The 24038-nt window shown below is 58.6% G+C and overlaps 2 protein-coding genes, 1 long non-coding RNA gene and 1 other non-coding gene across 10 annotated transcripts; 3 read left to right on the top strand and 1 right to left on the bottom strand.

Moving 5' to 3' along the window:
* The first annotated feature begins 3774 nt into the window (after positions 1–3774).
* Positions 3775–6618, top strand: RPS16 (ribosomal protein S16). Its single transcript, XM_046680316.1, has 5 exons — positions 3775–3934; positions 4069–4170; positions 6027–6123; positions 6232–6279; positions 6411–6618. Exons 1-5 carry the CDS (start codon positions 3887–3889, stop codon positions 6554–6556), a joined length of 441 nt encoding a protein of 146 aa, XP_046536272.1. The 5' UTR covers positions 3775–3886; the 3' UTR covers positions 6557–6618.
* Positions 6619–8464: 1846 nt separating this feature from the next.
* Positions 8465–22953, top strand: LOC124251256 (uncharacterized). Its single transcript, XR_006891718.1, has 3 exons — positions 8465–8514; positions 11530–11625; positions 21127–22953. It is a non-coding gene; the product is annotated as an uncharacterized LOC124251256 (long non-coding RNA).
* PLEKHG2 (pleckstrin homology and RhoGEF domain containing G2) lies at positions 9977–21100 on the bottom strand. 7 transcript variants are annotated; one of them, XM_046683885.1, is made up of 18 exons: positions 20113–21100; positions 19317–19446; positions 18237–18508; positions 18059–18159; positions 17240–17306; positions 17061–17107; positions 16681–16831; positions 16251–16388; positions 15906–16097; positions 15375–15467; positions 15201–15287; positions 14819–14852; positions 14625–14726; positions 14407–14454; positions 14289–14327; positions 14101–14117; positions 13744–13920; positions 9977–13624 (listed from the first exon to the last, which is right to left on the bottom strand). In XM_046683885.1, exons 2-18 carry the CDS (start codon positions 19423–19425, stop codon positions 10952–10954), a joined length of 4347 nt encoding a protein of 1448 aa, XP_046539841.1. In that variant the 5' UTR covers positions 19426–19446; positions 20113–21100; the 3' UTR covers positions 9977–10951. The 7 variants fall into 7 exon arrangements, with proteins under 7 accessions (XP_046539841.1, XP_046539842.1, XP_046539839.1 ...); XM_046683886.1 differs by having other exon boundaries at positions 19317–19461; XM_046683883.1 differs by having other exon boundaries at positions 19317–19538; positions 20113–20622.
* Positions 21290–21382, top strand: TRNAI-UAU (transfer RNA isoleucine (anticodon UAU)). The gene is given in 2 exon segments: positions 21290–21327; positions 21347–21382. It is a non-coding gene; the product is annotated as a tRNA-Ile (tRNA).
* Positions 22954–24038: the final 1085 nt, after the last annotated feature.

Consider the following 24038-nt stretch of genomic DNA (forward strand, 5'->3'; position numbering starts at 1 on the left):
GATGTTCAGGATCCACCAGAGACCAATTATCAAATTCTCAGGGTTGCGGCCTGGCCATCCGTATTACTTGAAAGTTCCCGCAATGGTAATTATTTGTGGCCAGGGTTGTGAGCCACAAGACCCTCCCTGTCCTCAAGGGGTGGGGATGAGGTTAGAAGACACCTGTGCCGTGCTCTGTCCCTTCCTGGAAGAGGAGAGAGGAGGGCGTATCTGAAAGAGGGAAAATAGAGATAGATGGGTGCCAATTTATTGAATGCACACCCCCCCCCCCCCCCAGAAGGTCAAAGAGTTCAGGCTTCAGATCTCACCTTATTTTCTTCCTTCTTTCCTCTTCTCCTTGCTTCCCGGGCTCCAGGGGGTTGGGGGGCAGGGTCCTCTGGCCTAGGAGGAGACGGCTTAGAGTTTGGGAGCTAGGGCTGAAGACCAGGTCTTTCCCTCTCTCCACCCATCCTCTCCAGGAGTACCAGGGAATCTGTGTCCTCTGAGGCTCATGCTGAGGGCAGGTGCCGAGCACAAGCCCCCTGTAATAACTCCAAGAGTTTGGCCAGAAAGAGAGGGACAGGTCTCTGGGGATGTCCTTCACAGGGTGGACAAGGGCCCGGGCCAGTCCCCCACAGCCGGGACCCCAGGGCATCCAACAGACGCTGTAGTCGGAACACAGCAATTTCCACAGATGGGCCCTCTTCGAATCCTATCACAGACAGCTCCAGCCGAAAGCAGCCTAGCGTCTCCGCAGGACACACCTGTGGGGACAGAGTGACCTGATGTCTCTGGGCAAGGGCCTGATCCCTAATCCCCACCCCCAGGGTTTCTGACTTGTGGCCTGGAACAAGCCCCTTCAGCTCTTTGGGCCTCAGTTTCCTCATCTGTAAAACAGAGCTGTGAATAATCTACCTTTAGGGCTGACACTAGCCCATACTGTACCTGTGTAAATTAGAAAGACACTCCCTTAAAATACTTCTAAGTGCTGATTTTGTTAGAATGAGATAATTTACTGCCATCTGCCAGAAATTGACAAATATGTCCAGGATATGAATACTGTAGATGCAGGATCCTTGTGCAGTGTACAACCTTCACATCCATACACAGTGGCCCTTATCTACCTCATAGGGTCAGTGTGAAGAGTAAGTAAGCTAATATGCTTAAAGCATTTAGACCAGTAGCTGGCACAGAGTAAGCACTATTTAAACATAGCTATAATCACCATCATCATCCTTTGTTGTTATTCTGTGCCAGTCACTGTTCTAGGTGTTGGAAACAGCAGGGCACAAAATATATTTGTAAGGCTGGGGGCTGGGTCAGGGACTGGTCAGCGAGAACACCAGCCCCCAGCATATGTGTGTTTCAAGCCTAGTGGATTCGCTAAACTTCCAACTTCAGTAAGGAGCTAAGGAAATACTCACCGAGAAATCATCTGGGGTGTAGAGAGTGCCATCATTTTTGTTTCCCTACAATTTTGGGGTAAGGAGGAAAATCAGATCTTGGAAGGGGAAAGCCTGACCCTTCCTCAAACATGCCCCCCACCCCAGCCCCTCCCTGCCCTGTCTGCTGGCTCTCCCCTCCCCCTTCCTCACCAGCATCTTCATGATGGCAAGAAGGAAGTAGAAAGGCTCCCGAGGGCAGAGGGGTGGTCCTAGGCCCCCCAAAGGCCGCATCAGCAGGACAATGGTCCAGAGAGGCCATATGGGCACCCTGCCCATCCCCAGGCTTTCTCTGGTCCTGGGCCAGGGTCCTGGAAGTGAGAGGTACAGAGAGAGAAAGCAAGTTGGAAGACTGGAGTGGGTGAGGGGGGAACTGCCCCTCTCCCTGCCCTTCCCCCAGTTCCAGCTCCGCTCAATCCTTAGACACTCAGGGAATCTTCTCCAAAGGCCGAAGAAGATGGTGACCCTAGAGTAGGGAGGGCCTAGGCCAGAGGGCTCTCTGACTGCCCCACCCTCCCCAGGGAAGATACAAGATTTAGTAAGGGCGTAAGGATCAGCCCAGAAAGACTGGAGAGCTTGGAAGCTTCCCCTGTCTCCCAAACAAGCCTGTAAGGCAGCACAGTGTGTGTGAGAGTGTTTGCATCCTGTGGCCTGTCTCCTCATTGGAAAACACCTGTGCTAGGCCTCATCCGGGTCTGCAGGTGCGTATGGGGGCAGGGGGGTCCTTGCTCTCTTTTCTACTCTATTTCTGTCTCAAGTGTCTTGGAATCTCCGTGCCGGCCTGGACCTGTCTTCTTTCTCCAAGAGGTGGCCTCTCTGCCTCTGAATCTCTGTCACTTGCGTTTTCCGTGTCCATCTCTGACTGACCCAGGATCTCTCTTCTTTCTCCTCTTCTTGGTCGGGTCCATCTGTCTTTCTTCTCCATGTGTGCCTGTCTCTCTCCTGTGCTGTGTATCTCTCTGCATGTCCCTCCAGGTCCTCCTCTGGGTGCTCCCTTCCTCCCTCCCCCTCCCCCCCTCCCTCTCTCACCCTTTGGGAGCTGGACTCTGGGCTGGAGGATCCTCCTTCTGGCCCCAGACCCGCCCTCCAACCTCCACCTTATCTCCACCCTCCAGGCACCAGGTGAGCCACCACACCTTTTTGAACCTTGGACCCCAGACCCAGTGCTGCTAGAGAAACTGAGGCAACTGTGGGCTTTCTGTAGCCCTGAGAGAGGAGCTTCTTAGCTGGGAAGGGAGCATCCTGAGTGGGGGGAAAGTCAGGGGGCAACTCAACCCCGAGATTCCTCAGATGGGATGGGGGGGGGCTGGGGATGGAGAATTCTATAGGGAGGGGCCTGGAGAGGAGGGAGATTTTGGAGAGAGTGAAGAGATTATTTGGGGGATTCTGGAGAAAGAGGGATTCTAGGTAGGGACCCTGAAGAAGGGGATTCTGGACGGAGGGTCTCTGAGTGGGGAATTCTAGGGGAGGCGAATTCCAGGGGAGGAAGTGGCTGGGAAGAGGAGGCTCTGAAGGAAAAGGAATTCCTGGGAAAGGAGATTTTGAGGGAGAGGGCTCTGAAAGGGAGGAAGATTTTGTGAAAGAGGATTCTAGGGGGGCCGTTCTGGGAAAGGCGAATTGAGAGGAGAGGGAGATCACGTGGAGGGGGATCCTAGGGCTAGTGGGTCCTCAAGAGGCAAAGCTTCTGGAGGGAACGATTGAGGGGAAGAGGGCCCTGGAATGAAGGGAGATTCAGGGAAAGAGAGAGTCTAAGGTGAGGGCTCTGAAGAGGGGGATTTGCGGGGTGGATTTCTGAGAGAAGGATTCTGGGAGGAGGAGACTCTAAAAGTAAGGAAATTCTGCTGAATGGTAGATTGTGGGGAAGGGGGAATCTAAGAGGAAAAGGATTCTGGGAGAGGACTCTGGAAGGAGTTGGGTTCCAGGGGGTAAGATGATTCTGAATCCTGAATCTGGGAATCCTGCCTGGTTTCTTGTTGAGGGTTCTGGAGGGAAGATTCTGATGGAGAAGGATCCTGGGAAGAGGGAGTCTAGCTGGGAGGAAGATTGCCGGTGGTGAGGGCGGAATAAGGGGCCTCTCTCCAAGACGGTGGCAATCCAGTAACTGGGCGGCGGAGAGAGGTTATTAAAAAGCCGCTATGCAAATGAGAGGCGCGGTAACCAATGAGGACCGAGGATGTAAATAACAGCCTGTCCTCACCTTTCTTCTCGGTCTCCACCCGACATCCCTCAGGCCCCACCCCTTCCACCTCCCAGGCCCCGCCCCCTCCGCTCCTGGGACCCGCCTTCCCGCCGCCAACCCGAAGTCCCGCCCCCTGGCTGCAACAGGAGCCGTAAAGCTCCCTCCCGTCGCGACGCAGCGCTCAAGGCGCCTGCGCAGACCCTGAAAAGCGGCCGGGGTGGCCCACAGTTTCCCTTTTCCGGTTTCGGAGCAACGCGGTGAGGAACAATCGTCCACGCCAGCAGCCATGCCGTCCAAGGGTCCTCTGCAGTCGGTGCAGGTCTTCGGACGCAAGGTGGGACAGGGGCCCGATGGGAGGGGTTAGAGGAGGCCGGGGTCTGGGAGAGGCCGGCGGGGAGGGGTCTGGGGTGGACGTGGGAGCCGGGGCTCGGAGCTCACGTGGCCCCGTCTCCCCCTCGCTTTCCACAGAAGACGGCCACAGCCGTGGCGCACTGCAAACGGGGCAACGGCCTCATCAAGGTGAACGGGCGGCCCCTGGAGATGATCGAGCCCCGCACGCTGCAGTACAAGGTCTGGAAGGGGTACGGGCGTTTGGGTTGAGTGGAGGGCTCTGGAGACGGAGGCGTTGAAGGAAGTGGGTTCCTGGAGTCTGTGGATCCTGGAAGCTGAAGGATCTGATATCTACGAGGGGATGTTTGGAAGCTGAGTTGGGGACAGGAAAACGAGGGGTATTTGGCGACAGAGCTGGGTTTTGAGGGTTCAGAAGATGTGGTAGAGCTTGGTTTGGGAGCGTGAAAAGGTGGATGTTGAAGGTTAAGGGCTGCTTTGCGCCCTGGTATTTAGAAGCCCATTCACCTGGGGACCGGACTGCAAGGGGATTGCCAGAGTTTATACAGCGTGATTTCTTGCAGTAAGCTCGTGGAGGACGTGTGTCATGCTTACGATTTACTGCTCCTCTTTTCCTCGTAGAGGATATGCTCCCTGAGGACAGGAATCAATGTTTTGTTCCTCAAAAAATTGTATGTAAAGTAGGGTCTGGATCGTTGTGGGTACTCAGGATAAGTAGTAAAGAACAGGAACAAAATTGGAGTCTTGTGCTTGGCTGTGAAAGGGGTTCCTCCCCTCTCTGGGCCTCAGGTTCTTTGGCTCAGCATGGAAAGAGACTGGAGTCTGATTTCTGCCTCTTCTAGCTCTGTTACTTGAGGCCGGTAACTTCACTTCTGTGGCTCGGGTTCATCTGTAAAATGGGGGTAACTTCTACCTTGCAGAGCTGTTGTGAGGATAAATGAGATGCATGTGTGGGAATGCGTTGATTTTTTCCCGGAAAGTCTATTAGTTTTTATTTCTCTCAATGAAGTGTAGTCGACATACAATATTAGTTTCAGCTGTACAACGTAGCAATTTGATATTTTGATCCATTGTGAAATGACCGTGCTAGGTCTGGTTACCATATGTCATCATATGAAATTACAGTTTTGTTGACTGTGTTGCCTGTGCTGTCCATCACATCCCTGTAAAGTCTATTAGTTTTTAATGTGGAGAGTAACATCTATGTTGCAGAGTTAGTTGCAGGATTTAGAAAGGTGGCAGTTGAGATTCCTTTGTGTAGCAGATCGTGACTATTGTGTCTTAGTGTTGTTGGCTGTCAGTTTGTTGGAAGGCTTTAGCCTGTGTTGAGTGTGGGGACACAGCAGTGACCTAGTTGACCCCAGGCCCTGCCCTCACGGAGAACCGTCCACTCACTAGGGGAAACGGACTGGATCCCGTAGCAGACACTGCTCCAGAGTCACCAGCCCTGGGATGGGCGAGCCCCGAGAATGTTTCTGGCTCAAACTTGGGTGAGAGGGTGAGGGCAGGTTTCTGGGTGGGGCCGGGGGTAGGGAGAGAGGGGAAACAACCTGAAGTAAAACAGGAGTGTCTGGGCGCGGAACAAAAGATCTGGAGCTGGCCGGGGGAGAGCATAACAGAGGTCATAGTGCAGTGTAATTTCTTTGGAAATCTGGGCCTCAAAGGCAGGGTAGAGAGCTCAGGAGGGGAACCCAGAAAAAGCAGCCAACAAAGCCCAGGAGTGTCTCTTCACTGTTTGAGGGAGCCTTAGTGGCTGCAAAGGTTTTGCTTGTTGCTGAGCTGAAGTGCCAGCCTTCCAAGAACCAGTCTTAGAGATGGGGAATCTGAGAGCAAGAGAGGGACGCAAGTAGGGAACCCAGCTCAGGTTGCCTTCAGGAATCTCTCATCTGTCTTCAGAGCCTCGCTGTCTCCCCGCTGTGTCTTGGGCCTCACGGTGACAGCCCAGCCCTCTTCCTGGTACTTGGAGGCCAGTGGTGGCAGAAGCCATTTGGAGAGAAATAAGGGGGATTGTGCTCAGTGAGGTGGCTCAGCTGCCCAGCTTATGATCCAGAATCCTCTCACGCCCCCTGTTCCTTTAGCTGCTGGAACCTGTTCTGCTTCTGGGCAAGGAGCGGTTTGCCGGTGTGGACATCCGAGTCCGTGTGAAGGGTGGTGGTCACGTTGCCCAGATTTACGGTGAGTCCCAGGAACTGGGCCCGTGGGTGGGAGGTGGCTCTGAGAGCAAGGCCTCCACAGGGGCCTTCACAAAGCTGATGTACCCTTTTGTGTGTGTTTTTCTCACAGCAATCCGCCAGTCCATCTCCAAAGCACTGGTGGCCTACTACCAGAAATGTGAGTAACAGTGGTCTTTCCATCGAGTGCCGGGCGGGGGGTGCGAGTCGAGGACCAGCTCTGGCATTTAGTCCTGGGAAGTAGGAGGACGTTTCTGCACCTGTCTAAATCTCCATTCCTCTCATCCCTAGACGTGGATGAGGCTTCCAAGAAGGAGATCAAAGACATCCTCATCCAGTATGATCGGACCCTGCTGGTAGCTGATCCCCGTCGCTGCGAGTCCAAAAAGTTCGGAGGTCCTGGTGCCCGTGCCCGCTACCAGAAATCCTACCGATAAGCCCATCCAGAGGATCGGGGTTCACCTTTATAATAAATTGGTTGTGGGGTGTGAGGTTTCAAGGACTGTGCTGTGGTCTTTTGTCATGGGTCTTTGACTAGAAGGAAGGAAGAAGCTCCCCCAGCTCACTGCCCGTCTGGATTTTAAGCCTTTCCAGAAGTCACCACTCTGGGGTTAGTGCGCATGGGTGGGAGGGGCAGGCGGGAGCAGACCTGGTCTCATCCCCCTGCGCCTCCAGGGGAGTCCTTTGTGTGGGCAGAACTGAGGTCGGGGGGACGGTTCTAGGCCACTGGTTGTGTGGGGTGTCTTGGTGAGCTTGTCTTTTTTTTCAGTCCCTTTGCTGCTGTTTTAATGGCACATGGGAGAAGAGCAGGGGACACGTGTAAAATCAGTAATCTTTAATACACAGAAAGTGAGGAGAAACCACCTGGGTGGAGCCAGAAGTCAGGGACTGAGGGCCATGCCTGGGCTGGGAGAGAGATTTTTTTTTTTTTTTTTTTTTTTGAGGAAGATTAGCCCTGAGCTAACATCTGCTGACAATCCTCTTTTTGCTGAGGAAGACTGGCCCTGAGCTAGCATCCGTGCCCATCTTCCTCTGCCTTATATGTGGGATGCCTACCACAGCATGGTGTGCCAAGCGATGCCATGTCTACACCTGCGATCTGGGCTGGCCCCGGGATTTTTCTTAATGCCACTTTAAGGTGGAGCTGGGACTGAGACCTGGAGGAAATGGCTTGTTACCCTCACAGGGGTGGGTTTCTCTAGACAGGCTTCATCCTTCAGGATGTCAACACTACCTCCTGGGGAAGGGCCCCCATCATCTTAAAGCAGGTGCCAGTCATGCTCAGTGTGGTAGCTGTCTTTAGGGGGCTTGGAACGTGGCTCTGAGGACTTGTTCGTCTGTTGTGCCTGGCGTGTAACGAAAGCCAGCATGTGGTGGGCTCTCCGTCGCTGCCCTGGACACAGATGACGGACCGTTTCCATCGTCACAGTTGTGTGGGACCGTGCTGCCATGTGTAGGGAAGTAGTGTTGCATGTGCATTAGGTTGCCTGTAATTTTCCCCCCATTTTTATAGGAGGCTACTAAGCTTCATTGGGCTGGGAAGGGCTCGGCTCCCATACCAGCCTGTACCGCCATCTGCCCTCCAGTGGGGTCCCACACGCCGCCTCTGCTGGGAGTACTGGTGAACACACCACGCTTGAATGTTGATTGAGGGGGAAAGTTTCACAAGTCTTGTTTTGCTGAGGAAGATTGCCCCTGAGCTAGCATCTGTGCCAGTCTTCCTGTTTTGTATGTGGGTCGCTGCCACAACATGGCCACTGAAGAGCCCGGGAACCGAACCTGGGCCACTGAAGCAGAGTGCGCTGGACTTAACCACTAGGCCACGGGGCCGCCCCAACACACTTTCTTTATAAAAGAAGGAACTTGAGACTTGCTGTCCTGTTGCCCTTTCTGTATGTCTGTTCCATGTCCAGGACATGGGGCTCCCAAACTGGGTTGCACAGATGAGAGAACATTCTGTCGTCAGGGAAGGTTCTGGGGGACAGCGCGGATAGACAGGGAATGCACACAGTAAAGTGCTGAGAGGCGGAGGGGTTGACTGAGCGCCAACCAACTGCCAGGCTAAGCATTGTTGGATGTATTTTCACAACGTCCCCTGAGGCTGGTGACCAGCAGGTCACCATCAGCAGATGAGAATCGGCCTAGAGGTAAGATAGCTGCAGCTCGCCCGCCTGTGCGCTGGAACTGGCGTTCACTGGTTACCTGGGTCTGGTTGGCGTCACCTCAGCGTCCCGAAGGGGGCAGCAGTGTCCCGAGGGAGGCAGTGGGCAGCCACCCTCAGCCTTGTGAGCCTGCTGTCACTGTAGCCCTGAAGACGACGGCTTACAGCAGGCAGACTGTAGTAGGCGAGCAGGAAGACTTCCTGAGGCGGCGGAGCCGGGGCCGCGAGGCAGAGGTAGGAGATGGGCGGGAGGAATGGGGTTCAGGGCAGGGGTCAGCTGGAGGGGCTGTGCTGAGCCCGGTGCCCATGGTTTTCCCGCAAGGGCCAGAGACCCCCGATTTGAGGCTGCTGGCTCCCTCCCAGCGGCACAGCTGGGACACATCTGGAGAGACCCAGCGGGCTCGCGGCTCTGTGCCTGCCCCAGGCCTTGGAGTAGACGGCTCCCTTCTCCCTCCCTGCCGCCTCCTCAAATACCGGGAATTCCGGCGCCACTGGGAGCCCTGGCCAGGCTGGGAACTTTCCCTCAGCTGGGAATGTGCAGCTGGGGGTGGCTGGGAATGTGCAGCTGGGGGCAGAGGAGGGGAGGGCCGGCCTCAGTGCTGACCTTGGGGAGGCTGCGGTGGAGCAGGCCCAGGCCTGGTGTGTGGCGCTGGAACCATTCAGTAAATCACTGAACGAAAGCTGCAGCTGACGTTCACTGAGTTGGGCCTTGGTCTGGCTCCCTCATCAGCGAATAATCATCACCTCGGGCCTCACACGGGGCCGGGAAGTGCTCCCTGTCGTGCCCCCTGTGGCAAGAGCTGGGTCTGGCCCAGGAGAGGCACTGGAAGAGCAGGAGCATGGACTCAGGCTAGGCTGTGTTCATGCGAGTCCCAGCTCTGCCCCTCCCTAGCTGTGTAATGGGCAAGTCCCTTAGGGTCCTGTGCCTCAGTTTCTCATCTCTAAAGTGGGGATTCAAAACCATCCTCTTGCCTTTTACGGATGTGGTGAGGACTCAGTAATGAGCTCATGTAAAGTGACAAATGCCCGTGGTATGCAGTTAGTACTTCAGTAAATCTCCGCTTTTTTGGCTGTTGATAGCCAATTGTTAAAACTTCAGCTTCCTAGGCCCCTGCGCCAGAGGTTCCGGTTCCACGGTGGGACTAGGTCCCGGGGGTTGATCCAGACAATGCCCTGGTGAGTCAGAGGCTCTGACGCCTTCAGAAGGGAGGGTACACTCGTGGAATCCCACCATGATCCTGAGGCAGGTAGTGTTGTCCTCATTGTACAGATGAGAAAACCCAGGCACAGAGGGAGGTTACACACCATGGAACCAGAAAAACCCGGACTTGAACTCAGCAGTGACACTGGTGCCTCAGAATTCCAGGGAAGATTAAATAAGATAATATACTAAAGCAAGAGAGGTGGTGTCCAATGGAAGAAGCTAGTATTACCAAAGAAACTGCTTAAATTATGCTTCTCACTGGGCATACCACTGCGGGGGGGGGGAGGGGGGGCGGGGATGGGGCGGGCTGAACGATCCTAATATAAAAGCCTTTGTCTCTACCCCCTGAATTTTTTTGGGGGGGTGGGGCACATTGAGGCACCGTAGAGGTCGCAAACCAGAGCAGGTAAAGGAATCTGATGTGGATGGGTGGGTGCAAGAATTAGACTATTCACAAGGGTGGGGAGTGGTTGCCAAGAGAAATCAGGCAGATGTGGGACAGGCTTTTTTCCAGAATCCCAAACCTGATCCACTCTGATGTTAGCTGGAACTGTCTCTGAAGTTTTGCAGTACCAACACCCAGATTCAATTAAGGAGGGATTGCTGGAGATATTTAAATGGTTGGATGGCTGGCTGGCTCGATGGATTAAGACATGGTTGAGTGAATGAGCTGTATGGATGAATGGAGAGAGGAAATATGGAGAGACAGATGGATGAATAGAGAGGGTTGGATGGAGAAGATGGACAGGTGGGATGATAGATGGATGAAGAGATTCACGGAGGAATGGATGTTCCATGGGGGGCAGGATAATGGCTGGCTGGATGAATAGGATAGAGAGGGTTGAATAAAGCAAGCCATGTGGGTAGGATAATGGGTTGGAAGATGGATAAACAGACAGAGGGAGAGCCAGCTGGACGGATAGATGCAGAAATGGCTGAGTGGATGAGATGAATGGATGATGGTGGGCCGCATGAACTGGCTAAATTGCTAAGGGCATGAATTTTTAGGGGTCTAGGTGGAACAAAGCTTGTTAACTTGGCTTTCCTGGATGGACATCAAGCAGTTCATAAACCCTCTGAAGTCATACAGTCATATTGCAATGGCTCCAGTTGCTAGTAATTCTCAAAGGAGTCTGAGATTCCCCAAATCTTCAGAGCCACTGATTCATGCTCTGCCAGACTTTCCCATTCATTGTTGTCTTCTGGCATCCCCCAACGCTTCCAGAATAGGAAAAGAGACATAATTTCATAATATTAATTAACAAAATATTAATGACACCCCTTCCCCATCCCTGTTGAGTTAATCAAGGTAAGTAACAAGAACCATTCGCCAAAGCAGATCCCAGGAGCTGGAAAGCTGCAGCCATCTTTAGACCTGTGTTCAGTGTCTAGACTTCTGGGTGAAGTTCTGAGGGTCTGTGGCATCTGGTTGAAGTCCTTGCTTTTCAAGAAGCCTGACATCCTGGCTCATGTGTGGAAAGGGGCGTCTGGAGCCCCCTGGGCCCTGCGAAGACCCATGGGTTCCTGGGTGGGCGCCAAGAGAGCAGGGTGGTTCAACCTGACCTGGGCCTTGGCTGGCCGCAGCCGCCCCCCACCCCCGACATGGATGTTGACAGTGGTGGCATAGCTGAGCCTCCTGGCTGGGGGCGGTGGGGGTTGGGCTTGGGGTGGCGGTGAAGGTGCCCGTGATGTGGGGGCAGAGGAGGACCAGGGGCCCCGGGAGGCTAGGGGGGCATCTCCCCCAGGCCCTTGGCGCCGAGCCAGGCTCTGGCTGATGTATGAGGCTGCCAGGTACCTTGAGAGGGCAGCTGCGTTGGGGCCCAGGAGCTGACGGGTTGCAGGTAGGGGACTATGGGGTGGGGTCAAGTCTGAAGATTCTGAACTGGTGACAGGAGAGACCGAGTAGCCTCCTGGTTTGGACAAAACCATGGTGGTCTGAACTGGGGTGGGTAACAGGCCCTGAACGTCCCCAGAGCCTCCCAGCTCAGGCAAAGGTGTGGCAGCTGGAACATGGACGGTAGTGACACGCTTCTGCTCCAACACAGGTGTGCGCTTTTGGACCTGGGGATCTGAAAGGCTTTGCTCCTGAAGTGAAGGTGCAGCAGCTGGACCCTGGGTGTCAGGGAGGCCTCCCTGCTTGGGTAAGGATGGGAGGGCTCGGATCCGGGTGCCTGCGAGGCCTTGTGGCTGGGGCAAAAGCGTGGCAGCTGGAACCTGAAGGTCTGAGGGGTCCTGGGGCGAAGATGATGGAGCGTTGGCTGGCATCTGATGGTCTAGGCGGCCTCCATGTGCAGGCAAAGGTGGGGTTCCTGGAACCTGAACGTCTGGGGGGTCCTGGGGCAAAGACGATGGAGCGTTGGCTGGGATCTGACAGTCCAGGTGGCCTCCATGTGCAGGCAAAGGTGGGGTACCCGGAACCTGAACGTCTGGGGGGTCATGCTGCAAGGGCACTGGGGTCTTGGCTGGGATCTGATGGTCAACGCTGCTTTTGTGCACGAGCAAAGGGCTGACAGCTTGGCCGCAGACAGCGGCCGGGAACTGAGCATTGCTAGAAGATCCCTGCTTAGTTACTGGGGGGCTGGGTGGGCTCTGGCTGTCTAGGAGGACTTCTCGCTTGGGCATAGGAGTGGTAGCTGAAACCGTGACATGAGAACAACTTCCCTGCTCGGGCAAAGCTGGGGCGGTCGGAACTTCTATGTCCACGTGGTGTCCTTGCTCAGGAAAGGAGGCGGTAGATGGAACCTGTATATCCACAGGGCCTCTCTGCTCAGGCAAAGGAGTGGTCCCTGGAACCGGGATTTCCCGGTGGCCTTCTTGATCAGACAAAGTTGTAACAGCTGGAATCTGGACGGTCAAGGGGCCAAAGTCCTGCCTGGGCAAAGGTGTGGTGGCTGGACTCTGGATGTTCCAGAGGCCTCCTTGCTCAGGCAAAGGGGTGGCAGCTGGAAGCTGGGTGCCTAGACGGTCTTGCTCAGGCACATTTGAAACATTTAGACTCTGGCCATCTGGGCAGTCTCGCTGCTTAGACAAAGGTGTGGCAGCTTGAACCCGGGCAGCGGGGCCCAGGGGGACAGATTCCTGGGCACAGGTCAGCGGGAGGGCCAGCTCACATACCAGCATGTGTCCAAAGGCAAGCAGGGGCCCTGTATGCAGAGAAAGGAGGAGCGAGTCAGGACTGATGCCACAGGGCGGGCCCCTCTGCCGACCACACACCCGGACCTCACCTGGCTCGGCCTGCTCATGGGGCAGGCAGGGGGCCAGCTGGGGTTGGGCCAGAGCCCGGGGTCGGCGGCGGGGGGCATTGGTTGAGGCGCGGGTCTCAGCCCGCTGCATCTGCTGGATCCGCTCGCTGTAGAGCCGGGCCAGCTCTCGCACCCGGGACGCCGCCCTCTCCGCACTCGGGGCTGCTGCCTTGCCACTCCTGCTGCCTCCACCCAGATCCGAATCTTCCAGGATCAGCAGTGGCTCCGGGAAACCTGGCCGAGCCAGCTGCCGCTGCTCAAGTGCCTGCCAGGCGCTCCGGATTTCTGAGCAAGAGCGAAATGGCAGCTCATCCTGGAACCCCTGATCTCGGGGGATGTCCTGGGGCTGGAAATCTGGGAATGCTACCCCTTCCTCCTCCTCTTGCTCTGCCCTGCCTCCTGAGGAGAGCTCCCCCAGTTTTCCAGAAGCGCTGCCAGGGAACAGTTCTCTCCTGGCGGCTAGAGCCTTCTCCGGCTCCTGCAGAGGTCCCTGGAGCCAAGAGTCAGCGGGAAGGGCGGGAGCGTTGCAAAGATTTGGAATGTCAGGGACACTGGGTATGGCTGGAAGGCAGGGCATTTCAAAAACAGTGGAAATGTCCGAAAGACTGGGAAGGCGGGGAATGCTGGGAATTTCAGAAAGGCCGGGAATTTCAGGGAGGTTGGGCCCGTCAGGGTTTTTGCTAAGGCAGGGAGCGTCAGCAATCTCAGCACTGGAGCTTTCAAGCCCCTCTAGCACGTGCAGTGGGGAGGGCCCCCGTTCGTCCATGTCCAGCTCTTCCTCCTCCTCCTCCTCCTCTTCTGACGAATCCCGGCTGGGCAGGGCTTGGAATGTGAGGGTTTCGCTGTCGCCTGGCACCTGGGAGTCTCCGGGGAACTCGGGAATGTCATGAGGCGATGGCTGCAGCAAACACCAGGAAAGAGGCCAGAGGTATTAGGGTGGGTTGGTCCCCCTACCCCCCGTCTGTGCCCACCCAAGCTGAGAGCCCCAAGGACACGGTGATGGGACACCTGGCTCACCCCCGGGTCCCGGAGGCCTCTTTGGTTCAGCAGTTCCAGGATTTCCTCAGTGATGGAAGTCCCAGAAGGGTCCAGTGTGGGGGGTCCAGTGTCCTCCAGGTCCTCAGGGGGTCCAGAAGCTGGATCTGGTGGCTGAGGCTCTAAGGGCGGGTAGAGCTCCCCCTCACTGCCAGCATGCTGTGCGGAAGGAAAGGATGGAGGGCGAGAGCCGAGGGCCCCCAGCCCCCTCCTCCCTCAGAGGGGAGTCCAGTCCCCAGCCCCCTTCTCATTCAGACCCACGATGTGGGAACTCAAGCTTCCTCCTCCATCAGCCCCAGAAGCCCAGGTCCCCAGACCCAGTCCCAGGATATTTCTTACCTTGAGCCTAGGCTTAGCTGGGGATGGAGAGACGAGGAAGAGAAAAGAGTGAGATGCAGGAACAAGTGTTACTCCTTCTAAATGATGGGCCACCCCATGACCCCTCCCTGATGAACACTGGGCATCCCATGGGGAGAGACAGACAGATAGACAGGGATGGGCCAGGCTGGGCTGGGGCAGTCACTTACCATTCTGTTGAAACACGACATAAGGGTCCTTCACTGGCTCTGGGGGGAGGACACGGGGATGTCAGGTGCCCAGCCCCCACCCCAATCCCTGGTTCCCTTGTTGGTAGTGGGTACTCACCAGACTGCCTGCGGCCACGGCGTGTAGCAGAGGGTCCTGGGGACGGAGCTATGGGAGAGGCAGATCAGACACCATTATGAGCCCGGCTCCAGGCTCCTGGGGGAGCAGGGGGCTGGGGGTGCGAGTCCTGAGTCCTGGGGGAGCAGGAGGCTGGGGGCACAAGTCCTGAGTCCTGGGGGAGAAGGGGGCGGGGGGGCTCAGGGTTCCATTTCCGTTACCTGTGTTCCTTCGTCCAGGAGTGAAATTTCTAGCATCACGAGGTCGGGGAGATCCAAGTGGGGGCGTCAAGGGCTCTGGGACAGGCTTACTTTTAGGAGCACCTGCGGGGAGAGATTTAGGGGCTAATAATCTGCTTTTTCTTAAAATAATTCCTCTTACTTCCGCATGCTCCCAACCCAAGGCCCTAACTCACAGTGCAGGCTGTTTTCAAGGAGAACTTGTTTTGCCTGAAAGAGACAAGGAGGAGGGTTGAGGGGGCTGGTCTCCGGGCACCCCAGTCAGAGCCCCACTAACGGGCGCTGCTATGTGTCAGGCACGTCACATGACTGGGGACGATTAATCCTCACAACCACCCTGTGAGGTCGGTCCTATGAGTCCTCCAGGTGAGGAGACTGAGGCCAGAGAGGTTCAGTTACTCGCCCAAACTCACAAAGCAGGGACCTGGTGGAAATGGGATTCAAACCCAGGCAGCCTAACTGTGCCATTTAACTAGCACGTTTTCAGAGAGCCCCCTGCCCTCGGGGTCTCAGTACTGTGGGGGAGTGTCTCCCGCACTCCGAGGGCCCCAGCTCTACCTTGGCAGGGATGGAGGCAGGGTGGTTCTCAAAGAAGAGGCGCTGGAGACAGTGGATCCACAACCGCTTCTCTTCTTGGTTCTTGGCCTGGGGGTGGGTGGGGGTGAAGTTGGGGGCCAGGTGTGCGGTCCAGGGGCTGGGGGCCCTGCCCACCCAGCCCCACCCCATGCTCACCTGGAGCAGGTGCCTGTGCTTGGGAATGGTCAGATCGGACACCTTGAACCCCAGGGGGTCCCGAGGACTCTCGCTCACGCTCAGGTTGCAGCACTGGGTGAGGGGGCAGAGCGGGCGGCAAGCTCAGAGCCCTGGCTCAGTCATATGCCCCTTGTGTGCAGCCGGGTCCCCACCCCCCACAAAGCTGGCCCTGTAAGGCTGTATGGTGGGTCCCCTTTCCCTCCGTTGAGTCTCCCCAGCAGGCTGGGCTCTGCTGTCTCTCACCAGCCCCTCTTCACCCTCATCTGGATCAAGATGTGCTCCCCCCATGAGGATGCTTCTCCTCCAGACCCTCACCTCTGCATCCTGCTGGCCTCACCCCTCCTTATTAAACCTTGCTCCCATCCTCGGACTCAAGAAAACACGGCCCTTTTAAGCTGGGCTGTCCCTCTTTGCAGACCCTGCCCCCACCCCCTCTGGGTGTACAGGTCCAGGCATATAGAATACACCTCACGGGTGACACTCTGGCCACACCCCCATCCCTGCACTCACGAAGATGTGGCCCTTGTAGGTGTATTCCGGTCCCCGGCGCTTGGCCACGAGCAGCATCCGTGAGAATAGAAAGAGCAGCCGCTCACCCCCTCGGAGTCGGGGGCCGCCACCTCGGAAGGCCCCCTCCAGCACCAGCTCCCCGAAAGCGCTGAGCTCCGGGCCGGTCCAGCCGCCCAGCCGCCGCTGCACTTCCTGTGGGGCCCCAGCCACGCCAGGACGGGGGCTTAGCCGCCGTCCACGCTGTCCGAGCCCACCCTCCCAGGCTGCCTCTGAAGCACTGACCACCGGCCATGGAGAACCCACATGCCCACGCCTCGCAGCCAGCCCCGCCCAGCCTGGGCCCACCTGGAGGCGCGCGGCGTGCTCCTGCTTGCGCTTCATGTCGTTGATGTACCAGGCGACCGCTGTCATGGACACGATGGCCTCCTCCACCATCTCTCGGCCCCCGGCGCCCGGCCCCTCCGCCCAGTGCTTGCCTAGCTCCTGCCCGCACCGCCGGGCACCCAGGAGGGGAAGAAAAACAGAAGGAGAAGGAACGGAGATGAGAAGAGGCAGAGAGAAACAGAACGGGAGGGGCAGAAATGGAGACCCAAAAGCAGAGGCGACAGGCAGAGACAGAAAGGGGAACAGTGGGTGCCTGTCCCCACTGCCAGCAAGCCCCTCCCCCTAGAGCTGGCTCAGTTTCTAGGCCCAGCTCATCCCGGGTCCACCCTCCAGGGGTGATCAGCGGACAGGCCCGCGCCCTCCCCAAGCAGCCCCCAGGGCCCCCGCTGACCTGCAGCAACAGATGGTACTTGAGGATGCGCTGAACAGGCTTCAGCAGGAAGCTCTGCAGGGGCAGCGAGTGGCGGAGCTGGGCCTGGCGCTGCTGCAGCCACAAGGCTGCCGGCGGAGACAGCGACAGCTCCCGGAGCAGGGCCAGGGAGCTGGGGGCACAGCACAGGTCAGGGGGGCCGGCAGCTCCGGCAGGCAGGGCTGGGAGGGGCCGGGGCTTAGAAACGGGGGCTGGCAGGGGTCGGGGCGGGTTGGGGAGAGGTCGGTTACTGTCACGGCCTGGCGGGGGTTGGAGCTGGACGGGTGGGGAGGAGGGAGGTTGGCTGGCACATCAGTTGGTGGGCACGGCCTGGGGCCCGGCAGGGGCTGCTCGCCCCTCACCTCGGATAGTTCATGCAGTACAACGTGTAGATGTCAAAATCCTCGCTCTGCGGGTGACACGGGAGTCAGGGAGACCTCTACTCCTGACTCGCCAAGACCCCCCTCCAGCCTAGCCCAGGCCTGCTCCCCTCTGACCCAGACCCCATCCCCGAGGAAGAGAGCGCCTGCCCGCCACTCACCCTCTGCACGAAGCACTCGGCAATGCCCCCCGCGCTGCCGCTGCCCTCCAGGTCCTCCAGGAGCTCGCTGTGGGGAGAGGGGAAGCGTGAGGGCTGTCCTGCCCCACGGCCCCCGCCCAGGGGAAGACACCAGGAGGCTGGGGGCTTGGTGGCCGCCAGGACCTCTCAAGGGGACGTCACATCCAGAGGAAGGGTCCTCTGATTGCTGCATGGGCGATCGCAACCTGATCACTTTGCCCTTGGACAGTGTCCCATTCCTCAGCCTGAAATCTCGGCACAGCCAGCCTCAGCCTGAGGGTCTCATGTCACGACCCACGGAGAGGGGTGTCATGACCCTCAGAGCTGGGACGCCAAGATCCTGTTGTGACGCTCAGGCCTCCTGCAATCATCTTAAAATCTCAAGACACTCAGAGGTGTCATGATCCGTGGACCCCAGCATCCTCTTCACCGGGGGGCCAAGCATCCTGGTTTGTCTGGGTCTGAGGGGTTTCCCAGGACGAGCTGGTCACACAAACGCTCATGCTGTCATGATCTTCAGGCCCCATAGGAGTCTTGGATGCATCGTGACGCCAGACCCATCACAGCACTGAGACCCGTCCTGATATCTGGACCTCATCCGAGTCCTCAGGCTCCTGTCCACCCCACTCCTCCACCACTCTGGGTCCTCAATCACCATCATGATCCCTGCCCAATGTCATGAGACGCCAGGGACCAGCCTGGACAGGGCACTATAGGGCTCCAAGGTTGGGTTAGGACATTACCCACCCTCCCCCACCCCCCGCCCAGCCAGCACCCCAGCCTGTCCCACCAGCCCCAGACCTGCTGAATTCGTAGATGTCCTCGATGTTGGCAAACAGTGTGCCCACCTGCTCCGTGCTCAGCCCCAGGACCCCGCCGTCCAGCAGAGGGCCCAGGTAGTCCTGTGGGGACGACTGGGGTTATGGGGCGGAGGGCCTGGCCTGGGTCCCTACCGTGCCTGGGTGCCCGCCTGCCTCACCTCGACGATGCTGCGGAGGTCCCGGACATAGGCCCGCTCTGTCTCCACGATCTCACGGGCCACACGCTCCAGCCTCGAGGGTTTTGCTGAACTGGGGGTCCCCATGGGCGACAGATGCAGACTGATGGGGGGCCCTGGAAGGGGCTCCGGCTTGGAGGTTGAGCAGGTTGGGGTGGGCCCCGGAGCCGGGTCCCCCTCAGAGCCCACCGTGCTCAGGGATGTGGAGCTCCCAGACCCTCGGGGGGAGGCCATGGCAGGGTTTGCAGGAGCTGCTGGGGGTGTGGTACAGGAGGTCAGGGCGTCTCCCCAGCTGAGAGCTCTCAGCCCCCACACTCCCCCCCTCACCTGGTCAACATCTTTCCCATGGGCTCCTTTCTCCTCTCCCTGCACTGGTCCAGTCCCGTTCTCTCCAGGCTTCTGGACTCTACTCCCCTAATCCACCTCCCTGTGTCAGCCTGGGAGATCTTTATTAACTTCCTTTTCTGACCCTGTCTCTCCCACAAGTATAACGTCTTCATGTCCTCAAGATAAAGTCCAAACTCAGATCCACAGTGTGGATAGCAAGGTGGCCATTAGAGAGCTTTCCTGTCTGCTCTCCTCCCATAGCTACAAGACTTCTCAATGCTCCACACTCCAGTCACACTCATCTTCTTTCAGTTACTTAAATAGGCAGCCTCCTCTGACCTCTGGGCCTTTGCACATACTGTTCTCTCTGTGTGGAATACTCCTCCTTGCCTTTCCCAACTCATGCTTCCTAATCTTCCAATTCTCAATTCAGATGTCCCCCTCCTCCAGGAGGCCTCCCCTGACCTCCCAGACTGCACTCCCACAGCCCCCTGCGCTTTCCCCAGCCCAGCCCTGACCACTCTGCCCTGGGCTTCCTCTTCTGGACTGTCACCGTTTGTGGATGGGTCCGTCTCCCCCTCCAGACTTGGAGCTCTTGTGGGCAGGGCTGGGGCTGTCTTGGTCACCCCGTGTGGCCCGCAGTGCCTGGCACTGGGCCAGCCACAGAGGGCTGCACAACGTCTTGAATGCAAGACTGGCCCCCCCGCGGGCCCCGCCCCTCCCTTGCACACTCACCTGTGCGAGTCTCACACACAGCTGCACAGTCACCCACTTCACCTGTGTGGCCACGGCCAAGGCTAGGGCTGTGTTTGGACAGGCTCAGTCCACGGGCTCCCTCGGGCATGGCTGAGCGGCTCAGCGGCTTCTGCAGAGAGACCCCCTTCTTGGGTATCAGGACTCCACAGGCCTCACCGCGGCCGCACTCACAGATCGGGCGCTGAGAATCAGGAGTGTGGTCTAAACCCGGGGAGGGGCCCCGGGGAGGAACAGATGAGGGAGACAGAGGCAAAGCGACAGAAAGAGGGGGACAAGGAGAGAGAACATACAGCAAAAGATGGAAAGGTCGAGACAAAGAAGAGGGAAGAGAGCAAGAGTCGCCGAAGCTGAGTCTGGTCTTTCTGGGGCCGGAGGCTCTGGGATCCTGGGAACGTTTGCGCTCTGGCTGGAGCCGAAGGCGAGGGGCAGGGCTGGGAAAAGCCGTGGGCGGGAGGCCGCGGGGTCCCAGGGGAGGGCGGAGGAGGCTGGGGGACCGGATGCCAGGGTCCTGCAGACGGCTCCCTCCCCCGCCGAGGGCTGCGACTTGGGGCACTGGCCCTGAGCCCTCGACTCGCCTCCGGCCGGTCCCTCCTCGATCCGTTCGCTGCCCCCCAACCCCCAGCAGCCTGGGTCCCCAGCGCCTTCCCACACCCCGCCAGCCCCCAACTCCCGCCGGCGCCTCCGCTCGCCCCCCGCCGGCACGCCCCCTCATTGTTCAGCGGCGGCGGCGCCGCCCCCTCCCCCAGCCCGTCGGGGCCCCTAGCTCCCCCCTCACCTCCCGAGGAGTCTCCAGCTCCGAACCGAGGCACCCGGTTCCTCCTCGGCCCCCGGCACGGTCTCCGGGGAGGCGCAGAGCCCGGACTCCTGGGTCTCTCCAAGTCGGGGGCGTCAACTTCGGGCTCTCCGGCTTCGGGAACCAGAATCCGGGGCCTCTTAGAGGATGGGGTGCAGCGGTCCGAATTTCTCGGTCCTCTAAATGGGGGATGCTGGGAGCCTCGACTCCTGAGTCTCAGATAGGGGTGCTGGGGACCCAAATTCCTGAGTCGTCTAGATCGGGCCGTGGGGGGCCCGGATTCCTGAGTTCCCCTAACTCTAGGAGCAGGAGTTAAACCACTTCCAGGCGGGAGCGCCGGGGAGTCCCAAATTCCTGGGTCCCCTTGAAGCAGTGGGCGCTTCAGCCCAAAATAGACTGGTTGGGGCGCGGGGAGTCCGTATCCCAAGTTCCTCCAGCCCCCGGGAGTCTTGGATTTCTGGGAAGCCCAGGAGGGGATGTCCGGTCTGGGATCCTAAGTTCTTCAAACTGGGGTGCAGGAAGCCCGGCCTCCAGGGTCGCGCAGGGCTGATGTCCTGGACTCCGGCTCCTCCAGGAGGGGGCGCTGGGCATCTGGATATCTGGGGTCCTCTAGCCTGGATGTGGGGGCCTGGGCTTCAGGGTGTCTCAGGATGCGGTGCAGAGATTCGGGGCGCCAGAGTCCGCTACTCTGGACCCCTGAGGCTCCGGGATGGGTGGGACTGGGCTCCGGCGGCGGCGACGGCGCCACATCAGTGGCGGGAGAGTCTGGTGCCAGCTGTGGGGCGGGGGGCGGTCGCCTGGGGCTTCCCCTCCCCCCAGCCGCCCGGCCTCATATCCTGTTCCCGCCCGCGGGGGGAGGGGCCGCCTTCCGGCCGGCCCGGCAACGAAGGGTTAAGACCCCGTCCTTCCCGGCTTATGAATATTCATAAGAAGGCGGGTCCCAGACAGGCTACACCCCCACATTCCAGACGCCTCGCCGACTTTTCCCTTTTACAGCAAGGGCTTTGGAGGCGTGAGAATCCGGAACCGGCAACGCGCTTTCTCCTATTGGCCAACTCAACGATTCCTATTTGCATATGCAATACCAGGCAGGGCTGTCCGACGAAGTCACGTGGCCAAGAACAACTGAAGGACCCCGCGGCGAAAGGGTGCGGCCGGAGCTCCAGTGGCGCAATCGGTTAGCGCGCGGTACTTATATGACAGTGCGAGCGGAGCAATGCCGAGGTTGTGAGTTCGATCCTCACCTGGAGCACTTTAGTTTTCTCTTATCAGTTTTTATAAATTGATGCATATTATAAATTAACCCAAACACACATCACCTAAGAGTTTCCTCTTTCGAACATTTCGATCTTGGGAATTTTCCAGCTAGAAAGACTCCTGGGACTCTGGCGACGGTCGCTTAGGGAGCGAGTGTTGTGTGTTGCGGGGAGGTTCCGTTTTTATCCTGGCCGCCAGAGGGTGGTATCGCCCCTTAGATGCCTGGGCCTTCCCTTGGGTCTACAAATCTCAGCGTAAGACTTCTCTAAATGTGTCAGGCTGTGCATCCTCCGCAAACTGTACATGGCACTGCCTCTTTCTCTGTCTTGGATTTTCCTTCCAGTTTCATTGAGATGTAATTGCCAAATAACATTAAATTGATTCAAGGTGTAGAACATAATGAATTGATACATGTCTAAATGGTGAAATGATCATCACAAGTTTAGTTACTAATTTTTCTTTCTTGTATGTCTTGGAGTTTTTTAACACCCTCTTCCCCTCTCCGTTTCTGAATCAATTTGTTTACTGAACATTCATTATGTGACCGGCTCCTGTTTACGGTTTAGGTGTGGGCGATACAGGAGGGACCCAGATAAATCCGTACCCCTCATGATGTGACATTCTAGCGGGGGAAGACAGATTGCTACAGACATAAGAACTAAGTGCATTTTTTATGTTAGGTGGTGATCAATGTCATGGAAAAAGTAGAGCAACGACCGAAGGTAGGGAGGATGGGGGAGTGAGAGGTGGGGTGTGGGTTGCAATAAGAGCAGTCAGGGACCATCTCACTGAGGAGACATTTGATCGGACACCAGAAGGAGAGGAGTGAGCCACGGGGCCACCTGGGGGACTCTTCCAGGCAGAGAAACAGCCAGTGCAAAAGCCCTGTGGCTGAAAAATGTCAGAGGTATTGGTGGAGCAGCTAGGAAGCCAGTGTGACCACAAGAGTGACCAAAGATTACAGCCAGTCCCTGTAGGCTGGTGAGGACTTAGGACTTTGGCTATGTGGTCTGACGCAGGTGTCATGACAGGTTCCCTTTCGTTATCTAGTGGGGGAGTGGGGACAGACTGAGGGCAGCAGGGGCCTGAGCCAGGAGCCCAGGAAGGGGCTGCAGGGGGAAGATGATGCTGGATGGGACCAGGGGTGTAGCCAGAGGAGGCGGGAGGCTGGCTTGTAGATCCATTTGGAAGGTGAATCCGACAGGATTGCTGTTCGCCTGGGATGTGGATTTGAGAGAGAGGCGGAGTCAAGGAGACTCCCAGGTGTCTGGCAGCGCTGGCTGGTGGTCGGTGCTGTCGTCTCAAACGAGGGGTTTTTGTTGTTGCCAAGGGAAGGACCAGAGATGTCTGTTTCTTGTCCCTTCAGTGCTTGTCAACGTCCGCAGGGCTTGCTCTTGCCCTCTGCCTCCCAATGGCCTTGGGCCTCTGCGTTTCTGTCTGTCTCAACCCTCTTGTACCTATGGGGACCTGAGCCCTTTCCCACAAGGGGGGGCCGCTTCCTGGAAGAGGAGATGAAAGGTCGGGGCCTGCCAGTGGGCAAGGGGAGAGGGCAAGGAGGCAAGAGGAGGGGAGGGGCATGGGCTGGAGGGCAAAGGGGAGGGGGACAATAGCCAGAGGGGATGGGTGGGGGGAGGGGGCGGGGGGAGAGGGTGGGGAGGGAAGGAAGGGGGGAAAGGGAGAGGAGTAGAACTAGAGGGAAAGAGAAGAGGGGTCCAAAGGACAGGCGGATGGAGGCTGGAAGGGCAGGGTATTTAAAAGGGGAAGGGGACAGGCGGGCTGGGGAAGGAGAAGAGTTGCAGAGGGTGAGGGAGGAACTGAGACGCAGGCGGAGGAGGGCCGAGGGCAGAGGAGAGGGAAGTGGGGGGGAGGGGAGAGGAACAAACGGGGGGAGAAGGGAGAGGGGCGGGGGAGGGGGCGGGGCGGGGCCGGGCGCTGACGCGGGGCGGCTTCCGGGCCCGGGCTCCCCCCGCGCGGGGCGCTGCCCGCCGCCTCTTGCCTTGTATGGTCGGAGGACGCCGCTCCCGGGCCCCGCCCGCCGCCGCGGCCCACCCTCGCCGAGCGCCCGCCATCCCGGGCGGCTCGAGGCCCGGGGGGCGAAAGTTCTGGAACTGCGAGGTCCCGGGAAGCAGCCGGCCACGATTCAGCGCTCCCCCCGCCCCCCGCCCCCCGCCCCCCGATTCGGCCTGAGCGCCCGGGGGGCAGAACCCCGGGTCGCCGACAGTGACGCGGAGATGCCGCAGGGGCGCGATTCCGGAATCCTGAGGCTTCACCGCCGCCCCCGCCAGGATCCTGGGAAGCGGAGGCCCTCCCCCCCCCCCCCCGGACCCCGGGCCACCTCCCCCGCCGCCCGCCCGCGCTGGGCCCGCGCCCCGGCACATTCCGTCCTGCCCGCCCGCCCGCGGCCCCGTGGGGACGGAAACGCCTCGGCCCCGCCCGGGCGCTGGGTCAGAGTCCGCCGGCCGCCGACGCCCGAGCCCCCCCAAGCCCGGGAACCGGCTCTCCCGGCCCCGCCCGGTGAGCTCACCTGGCCCCGCCCTCCCAGGTGAGCAGCCGGTGACGTCACTTCCGGCCAGGTGAGCGCCGCGGCTGGGCGGCTCCGGAGCAGCCTGGGCTCGACTCCGCCGCTTCTAGAAAGTCCCCAGCGCCCTCCC

The sequence above is a fragment of the Equus quagga genome, chromosome 13, assembly GCF_021613505.1.
Source record: "Equus quagga isolate Etosha38 chromosome 13, UCLA_HA_Equagga_1.0, whole genome shotgun sequence".
Taxonomy (NCBI): domain Eukaryota; kingdom Metazoa; phylum Chordata; class Mammalia; order Perissodactyla; family Equidae; genus Equus; species Equus quagga.

Excerpts from the sequence above, each read along its gene's own strand:
- PLEKHG2 (XM_046683879.1), bottom strand. The coding sequence starts at position 20,049 with ATGAGGGGGCGTGCCGGCGGGGGGCGAGCGGAGGCGCCGGCGGGAGTT. Across the intron at positions 16,389-16,680 it reads AGTACCATCTGTTGCTGCAG|GAGCTAGGCAAGCACTGGGC; the intron begins GTCAGCGGGGGC and ends CGGTGCGGGCAG. Across the intron at positions 14,328-14,406 it reads CCGTGGCCGCAGGCAGTCTG|AGCCAGTGAAGGACCCTTAT; the intron begins GTGAGTACCCAC and ends TCCTCCCCCCAG.
- RPS16 (XM_046680316.1), top strand. The coding sequence starts at position 3,887 with ATGCCGTCCAAGGGTCCTCTGCAGTCGGTGCAGGTCTTCGGACGCAAG. Across the intron at positions 3,935-4,068 it reads TGCAGGTCTTCGGACGCAAG|AAGACGGCCACAGCCGTGGC; the intron begins GTGGGACAGGGG and ends CGCTTTCCACAG. Across the intron at positions 4,171-6,026 it reads CCCGCACGCTGCAGTACAAG|CTGCTGGAACCTGTTCTGCT; the intron begins GTCTGGAAGGGG and ends CTGTTCCTTTAG.